This window comes from Columba livia, chromosome 23, assembly GCF_036013475.1.
Source record: "Columba livia isolate bColLiv1 breed racing homer chromosome 23, bColLiv1.pat.W.v2, whole genome shotgun sequence".
NCBI classification, from domain to species: domain Eukaryota; kingdom Metazoa; phylum Chordata; class Aves; order Columbiformes; family Columbidae; genus Columba; species Columba livia.
The window spans coordinates 5,754,626-5,763,703 of record NC_088624.1 but is presented as its reverse complement, the minus strand read 5'-3'; the positions used below and the strand labels follow the sequence as shown (position 1 = coordinate 5,763,703).

At 51.6% G+C, this 9,078-nt stretch overlaps 1 gene segment (V, D, J or C); it reads right to left on the bottom strand.

Moving 5' to 3' along the window:
* Window positions 1-234: 234 nt before the first annotated feature.
* On the bottom strand, window positions 235-6,228 carry LOC135576220 (T cell receptor alpha variable 26-2-like). The segment is given in 2 exon segments: window positions 235-5,251; window positions 6,078-6,228. Coding segments are annotated over 2 exon segments (561 nt in total).
* Between the last annotated feature and the right edge of the window lie 2,850 nt (window positions 6,229-9,078).

The following is a 9,078-nucleotide window of genomic DNA, read 5'->3' as shown; positions in this document are numbered from 1 at the left end:
GAACAGTAAAAATTACTGAGACAGCCAATGCAAAAACACAAATGTGAGTTAATCTGTCCCAGTGTTCTCCTATAATTCAAGAATATTTTCCCATATGGACCTGATAAGGCTGGTGAGGGTTTCTACAGAGGAAGAAAGACTGTGTTGAGGAAAATCCAAGACTTACCCAGCAGTTGCCCCAGAAAGGCAGTGAGGACGAGATACCTGAGGTGCATGACGAGACCGACCTGCCTGTTGAGTGAGAGAGTCAGAAAAGCACCTCCCAGCCCCGAGATACCAGAGCTACAGGAAACCACTCTGGTGGGGGAGCAAATGTAGAAGTGGGGAAGACAACTGATCTGTTCTTCCTGTGCCTCAAATGCTCCTTCTGGGTTTCTCCCTCCTCCAGCAGCAACACCTGTGGCTCCCTCAGAATTTGGCAATGTTGCCACAAACACGTCCTTGTGTTGATCTGGGAGTGAAGCACTGGTCTTTCATATAAATGTCCTTTCACTCAACACTAGGAGTGTTGTATTTCCAAAAATGTCCCATGAAAACTGAAAAGATGACAATACCAGCAAATCTCTGCATGGCTGGGATTTGCACTATGTGCTAAAACCCAATTGGAGATCCACATCATGCTCCATAACTCAGGGTTCCCACGATTGAAAGGGCATCACATCACCTGTGCCATCCCCTTTTACACTCTTGTTTTATCTCCAGTATTTTAATCAACATTCTGTGGAGTCAGAGTCTCATTCTAACTGAGATCCATCTCCACCCATGCTCCACCTTTATCATTAAAAAAACACAATTCCAATTTCCAGGAGGAATTTCTCCTTTTCCCAAACAGGTCCATTCCCTTTTGCAATGTGCTCAAGCAGAGTTTGGCTCCATCTGGCTCCTCAACCTGCAGTCAAGTGCTAGAAGCATCAAAAATCTTTCTCTTCACAGCTTCTCTTTTGGATACTGAAGAAGGCAAGTTCTCCAAGGAGGGAAACTCCACAACCACTCTGGACATCCTGTGCCAGAGCTCACTCACCGTCACAGTGAAAGAGTGTTTCCTGGTGTTCAGAGAGGGTCTCCACTGTTTCCCTTTGTTCCAAGTGCCTCTTGTCGTGTCACTGGACACCATGGGGAAGAGCCTGGCTTCATGTTCTTCACAACCTCCCTTCAGATAATTGTAGACACTGATGAGATCTCCCTGAGATTTCTCTGTACTGAGCAGTCCCAGGCTTCTCGGTCTATCACAATGTCGGAGATGCTCCAGTCTCTTCATCATCTAAGTGTCCCTTTATTGGACTGTCTCCATTATGCCTGCCTCATACATTTCCATAGTGCAAACACACCCCCCCTCACCCTCTGGAGTCACCAGCACACCCGCATTCCTGCACCCCTCAAATATCAGCATGGGCCCTCAGCCCATCTCATAGCCCTGCCTGGAGCCAGGGCCCTCTGACCCAGCACCTGGGGCTCCTCCTTCTCCCTGGCATGGCCAGTCTGGTGTTCACTGACAAAGAGATGGACACAATCACCTACTCATCTCACACTTATCTCCAAACTCTTGGATCCCTCAAACATTAGCACAGCTTGGTAGTATCAGTCTGTTGAGCAGTCATGTGCTGGCCTTAGGCCACCTTACCCAACATTGTCTTGGCTTTAGATACAACTTTTCCTCCCACTCACAAGGCAAGCAAGTTTGCAATATGCCAAAAAATTCCACAAACACACGTGAGCATCAACTTAAATTCAGAAAGAACACCAAAAAACACTGAGATCCCTCTAATGACTTCTCACACGTGCATGTGCGATGTTGTTCCTCCAGCTACTGACACAGAGACTGACAGACCCTGGGAGCAGACATCTCTTCTCCAGCTGCTGGCTGGAGGTCTTGCTGCACACAGCACAGTCCATCCAGTTACTGGCACCCAGTTCTCTCTTTCACACCATTCTCTCCAACTACTGGCACTCAAACATGGGACGTTACACAGAAGGATGGTTAAGAAATGATTTAATAAGAAAGCAGGAGGACTGTAGTGGTCAGGCATAGGGATCATCCCAACAAATGCACTGACCAGTCCTGCCTCAGCTGTCGGTACTGCCTTCTATTTTCTTCCTCCTTTCTGTTCAGTCCCCTTGCTCCTCTCCAGTCTTCTCTTTCCCCCTTCCTTTGACCCCTCCCCTACACATGCCTTCAGAAGTGTTCTCTAGCCCTGCACAACCCTCTCAAACATCCAGAATCCTTATGTTGCTCTTGTCACTTCCCGTCACTTACACAGCTCAGCCTGTCCCACTTCAAATCTACACCTGCAGTTTACCAATGGCCCATCAATTAGAGGCTGCAGAGCTCTGGTTTCCTTCCCTGCATCTCTTATCACTTATTGAGAGACTGGTGTCATTGTATGCTTTGTTTATCGCTTTCCCTTTTCCTTGTTCTTCCCTTTGAAAGGAAAAGGGACTTGATCAGCCAGCCTTAGTGAACCAGCTGCTCTCACATTCCACACACCCTTACAGGGGCCTCTGCTTAACTTGCTCGGGTGAGTGAGTTCCTCAAAATGCTGAAAGTTTCCTGTTCCTGGAGTAAATAAGATCCCAGAAAGACACATCCTAGAAGTACAGCCATCAGCAGTTTTCTGGTGGGCAGAGAACCCACGGGGACACAGGGACTCCACCCCAGCCCCAGAAAAGCACTGGTCAGTCCCTAAGCTGGAGGCGACATGTGAGGAACAGGGAAACAATTCAAGTTGTTTAACAGAAACTCTTGTCCAGTGCCTGGCTGACGGGTCTTGCTCACATGTTGAGGCTTTCACTTATCCCCAGACGCAGGGCTATGAGGACACTTTATATCTTTAGGGATTTTTTTGGAAAGGAGGTAAAACCACGGGAGGAGTCACATCTTCTATCAAGAGTCCTCTTTTCCAAGAGTGGTCATTGGTGCATGCTGAGGGAAGAGTGAGAGCTGGACAAGCAGCTGGGATACTTCTCCTGAATACTCACTGCTGTGTCCTGCTCAGTCTTAGCAGCTCTGAGGTGTTCCTGTGTCTGCTGTGGCAATGGACCCTCATGGCAAGGAAGGCCAACAGCAGCCTGGGCTGCAGTAGGAAGTGCATCTCCAGCAGAACAAGGGACCTGACCCTTCCTCTCTACTCACCGCTGGTGAGGCCAACTCTGGAGCTCTGGCTCCAGTTCTGGGCCTTCTGGTACAACAAAAATACTGGAGCAAGACCAGCAAAATGGTGCAGGGACTGGAGGATCTTTCCTATGAGGATACACTGAGAGGGCTGACAGTGCCCAGCTTGGGGAAGAGAGGGTTCAGGGGGGATCTTGGAATGGGTGTACAGAGCTGATGGGAGGGAATGAAGAAGCGAGTCTTCTCAGTTGGATGTCCTTGAGAGTCCCCACTTCTGCCATGAAGAGGCCCTATGAAGAGATCAACTACAGCTTTTTCCTCCTTCTGGAGACCACACCAAGTCCAACCACCCCCAAGCAAGGGAGAACAGTCCATGGTGATCTTCTCCTGCCATTCAGAAGGGTGAGAATACCATCATAGACTCATCAATGTTTCTGAATACAGCAGTATCAAACCTCATTATGGGATGCAATGGAAAAGCATTTGGTGATTTTGCAAGCCTGGAGATATTTAGAGGAAGAAGCTGAGACCAGGAAAGGTAGTTTGGCCGGGAGCAAGCGTGGGAAGGCAGAAGAAGGCAGTGAGAAGAGGGGTCAATAAATACCATGTGAGCATGTGGCAGATCTGTGTGCTGGACTGGCCATGTCTGTTGCTCTGCCTTATTTGTCCTGGAAACACAGTTAGAAAGTCCAGCTGTGACAGGGAGCAGGGCTGATCCTTCACTCTGTACCTCTGTAACCTCTGACCATGGGCTGTGAACAGCTCTGTCAGCTACTCGAGCCATACAGATGCCCCTGGGGACTGGCTGGAGCCCACAGTCTCTTCCCAGAGGCCTCCTGCCAGCTCTCACTCACCTCAGATCTCCAGTCGCTCAGGGCACCTTAGCCGATGTCTTTCTGTCCCACTCTTCAAGTAGAAACCTGGCATCACTTGGGGCTGCGGTCAGTGGGACCAGTGCAAGCTTTGTGCTGTCTCCTGGGCCTCAGCTGCCAAGCTTCTGACTCCTGACACACAAGCTCGTGGTCTCAATAATGAGCCACTGTGGGGAGTGTTTGAAGGTGCCTGTGACCTTGACATCCCCTGTTCGTGGTTGATGTGGAGCTTGAGCTCCTAACTCCATGCAATGACTTTGTAACACTGACAGGAAGTGTATGAAATCTCCCTGAAAGTGTGTAGCTGGAGGACACAGTTTTAAATTGCATATCTGAGCTTTAACAAAGTAGCAACACATGAAACCCCTTCTGGTTCTTGTTTTCTAAGTCAAGTTTTGCATTAGCACTTTAGCACAGGAGTCCCTGTGTTTACAGAGCAGAGGAAAGCACCTGCTCAGGGTTCCCTTGGCTGTGCTGCTGGGGAAAACCAAAAGCCCAAGAAGAGCTCCCGTGTGTTCCATGGGAGGGTCACTGCAACAGGAGCAAGGGCTGTGCAGCTGCCCGTGGGCAGGAGGATCTCTCTGCCCGCCCCACTCTGCAGAGCAGAATGTCGCTGCTCCTCGCCGGGAGCCGGCGGGGCCGGCGACTGCAGTCGCTCTTTCCCGGCCACCACCGGACACCGACACTGCTCCGATCACGATTCCACCGTGATGTGACGGGGTATGTCTGTCTCCGTCCCGCGGGGGGTGACAACGGAAATGTCAATGGCGATACCGATGTTGATGCTGAAGCTGGTGCCGGTGCCGTTCGGGCAACGGAAGAGCCATGGGCCGGGTGGGACAAGGCGGCAGCGGCGGGTGGAGCGGCAGCGCCCCCTGGCGGATCCGACCGGTGTTGTTCACCCGCTCCCCCCTACACCCACCTGACCACGCCCGCGGCGGATCGTGCCCGACCGCAGATCCGGCTCCTCTCACCGTGTCATCCAAGGCGCAGTAATACACCGCCGCGTCCCCGCGCCGGGGCCGTTCGAGCCACAGGGCGCTGGACCGGCGGTCTGCCGCCACCGACAGCCGCCCCCGCGGCTCCGACAGCGTTTTGGAGCCTCTAAGACTGTTCACGAGGAATTCGGGACGTCGGCCCGGTAGCTGACGGTACCAGGCGATGTAGTCATATGTTTGTATTTTGGGGTGTGAGCAGTTGATGCTGATGCCGGTGCCCTCGGTGGTCTCTGCCAACGGCTCCTGCTGCACCTGGGCTCTGCCCACAGTCACTGCAGAGAAAGAAGGAAAAAAGACCAAAGATCATCAAAGGTCTCCCAGCTCGGATTTTCCCCAAGAAATTGTTAGGTAGAATGGCAGTGAGAAGGATTTGGACCAGAAAGGATGGGAAGATGTACCCATGAACAGGGATGGAGAGTGGTGATGTGCTGGATGTGTGTGGAGCAAGAGAAGGACTTTGGGGGGATTTTGGAATTGATGTACCCTGACACTGAACGAAAGTCAGAATAATGGATGGCTGGATGGATGAGGAGGGGATGAGTAGAGAGAAGAATGGGTGTGTTACAGTGAGGTATGGAGGGTTGGATTCAGAAAAAACAATCTATGCTGAAAGCATGAGGGGATTAGATCATGTATTTGAATAATAGAGAGGTGCAGGAAAGCAAACTTGCTCCTACAAATATGAAGGAAGCAGAGGGAGAGAGCAGAGGGTCTTCAGAGTGTAGGAAGAGTGGTTACTGATGGAAGTGGCCTGGAGAGATAAGTAGAAAGAGGAGTGGAGAGATGAACGAAGGTAGGAAGAGTGGAGAGCAAGACTGAGTGTTACAATGAAAGTGGGCTGAAATCAGGTAAATAAGAAGTGTTGAATTTACAGAGAAAATAGCGCGTGTATGGAAAGGTAGGAGTACCCGCAAGCAGTCTTGCAATCACAGATACAATGGAAAAGAGGGAGACTACCCAGAGGCGACTCAAAAGAGCTGTTAAAGGGGAACGAGAGAGGACAGAGACAAAAAGGAGAAGGAAGAGTTTGTGGTGGGTCCCAAGGGAATACACCGGGCAAAGCCTGGGCGTCCACCCAGCCCCGCCAGCCCCACGCACCCAGCAGCACCGCGGCCAGTCCCGCCAGCCCTGAGCCCCGGCACCGCCGCATCCCGCCGCTCCGCCGCACGCGCCAGGCTGCCGCCCGGCAGCCCCGGCTCTCTGCTCCGGACGCGCCACCTCCTCCTAGCCCTCCTCTTCCTCCTCCTCTTCCTCCTCCTCTCCTCCTCCTCTTCCTCCTCCTCTCCTCTTCCTCTCCTCCTCCTCTCCTCCTCCTCTCCTCCTCCTCTCCTCTCCTCCTCCTCTCCTCTCCTCTCCTCTCCTCTCCTCTCCTCTCCTCTCCTCTCCTCTCCTCTCCTCTTCCTCTTCCTCTTCCTCTTCCTCTTCTCTTCCTCTCCTCTTCCTCTCCTCTTCTTCTCCTCTCCACCGCCAGCTCCGCCCCGGACCTGAGTCCTGCCCCAGAGCCGCTCGGTGTGTCGCCCGGGCTCGCAGGTCTCCCGTGCTCTGCACAGCCACAACTGCGGCTCCTGGGAAAAGGACTCTGCCCGTCCTCCGGCAAGAAGAAACCCGCACGGCACCAGCTGCAGCCTGGGGCATCAGCAGAGCCCTGACCCAGGTGACGGACCAGCTTCCCAGAGCTTTCCCCGAGCTCAGGGGCTGCAAACAGCAGCCACTGATTTCCTGCGGTTGGCAGTGAGGAGGCTGAGAGCCTCCCTTCAGCTGCCTCTGTGTACTTCCAACACTATGACTGAAAGTTGGTTTGTGGCAGAGGGGATGTGAGGTCCTACGTGCCCATGGTTGTGCAGACGTCAGGGAGGGCAGGGAGGTGGGACCCAGATTCAGAATGTATGTGAGAAGTGACCTGCAGAGGTCATCTATAACAGATCCCTTTACTGGACATTTCCCCTGCTTCCTGGACAGTTCTGTGGACTAGGTCCATCTTCTTGTTTTCCTCTGAACAAGTCCTTGTGGAAAACAGGAAATTCTCCCCTGAGACATCACTAAGGTGAACAGATCCAATTCTCTCAGCTTCTCATGACCCCTAATATATACGGTGGACTTTGTTGAAATCCCTTCAGGATGTCAACACTCCTCTTGAACCACAGACCACCAACCTGGATGCAGTACCCCAGATGTGACCTGTAATGGGACAGAGGGGCAGGATCATTTTCCAGCACATGCTGTCAACAATTTGAATAATGCAGCTTGGGATACAGTTGGTCCTAATTACTGTAAGGGCACACTGCTGTCTTATGTTCAGCTAAGTGTGTCCTAAAACCCCACCTCATTTTCTCTTGATCTGTTTCCTGTCAGCCAGCCCCAGCCCGCATGACTGCAGGGACTGATCTCTCTGTCATATGCAAAACCTTGCCCTTTCTCTTTTTGGCATTCATGAGGCTCCAGTCACCCCATTTCTTCAGCCTGTCCAGGTTCTTTGAACAAAAGCCATGTCTCACAGTTACTTCCCATTCCCCTTGCTGGTTGTTATCCACAGACTTCCTGTCACTCATGGCATTCATGAAAACCTCAAACAGTATTGGTGTTACTACTGATCCCTAATATTAGACCTCTCTGATGTGTGTCAGCCAGCTGGGTTTGCGCTGTGGTCACACCTCTCTGAGCCTGGTAGTCCAGGCAATTTTTTACCCTACTTATTCTCCTTTCACTGAACCCATTCATCTCATCTTTTGTAATGACAATAGAGAAGCTGCCAAAGGTCTTGTTGTGCTCTAGATACACACATCCACTCTCCTTCCTGTGTCCACAGAGCCTGTTACCTCATGAGAAAGCAGTGAGATTGGCCACCATCAGATGCACTAGGGCATCAGCTCAGAAGAAGCTTCATGAAGAGGAGAATCAGCCCTGGCTGAGCTCTCCCAGCAGAGCTCCCTGGCACTGATCTCACTGAGGTCACAGAAGGGAAGGGGGAAAGCCCTCAACTGCACTGCCTGCAAGTTGGATCTGAGCTCCAAATAACAGACGTTCAGTGTGGTTTTGCCTCTGAGTGTTCAGATCTCTGTGTGCTTATAGGTGTGCGTGCATGTGCACCCAGGAAGTTCTGTCAAAAGTCTTGCGAAAGTCAAGGTACGCCACAGCTGGTGCCCCTCCCCTTCCATATAGCACCAGTCACCACCTCATAGAAAGTATTGAGGGTGGTGAGGCATGATTTACCCTCAGAAATCCCATGTGAGCTGCTCCCAGTTCCCTTCTGGCCCTTAATGAGTATAGATGAGATTTCTGAGTGTATTTGCTCCATCTGCCTTTCAGGGACTGAACCCAGTCAGCTCCTTGAACACACTTGGATGGCTCTGAAAGTGAGCCCTTGAACATGGGCATGTACAATTGGTAGTAAGAGTTTCTCTGTTCCTTCTTCTACTGTGGGTACTGCTTTATTCCCAGAGCATCTGTGGGAGGTTCAGGGGCGTGATAGGCCTGAGGAGATGCCATATGAGAAAAAATTGAGGAGAATAAGGCAGTGAAGACATCAGCCTTTTTCCTACCATTTGTCACCAGGTCCCTTTCTGCACTAAGCAATGAGCCCTAATTGGCTGATCCTTCCTTATTCGGCTAATAGGCTCAAAGATTCTTTGTTTGGTTCCTTTCACCCCCCTTGCAGCTTTCCCCTCCAGTTGTGCTTTTTCCTGCACATAGCAGAGGACCATCTTTGTGCTCGGATGGGGCTGTCCTTGAAGGGCAGCCAGCTCTGCTGGGATCCTCTGAGCTCTGGGACAGTTTCTCATGGCACCCTGCCAAGCAGGCAGGGCCCTGATGAGACTGAGACGTGCTCCCCTGGAGTGGGAGAAGTAGTAGTCGTGTTTGACTTGGTCAATCCTCTGTAGATCTTGAGCTCCACAGTCTCCTGGTCACTGCAGGCAAGGCTACCCTTGAACTCTACGTCATCCAATAGTTCTTCCTCATTTGTGAGTAGCAGGTCCAACAGAGCCTCTCCCCATGTCCATTCACGGAATGTCTGAATCAGAAAGTTGTCTTTGATACACCCCATCCATGTCCTGGTTTGCTTGTGCCCATCTGTTTTGGTCCTGCAGCAGAGATAGAGAGA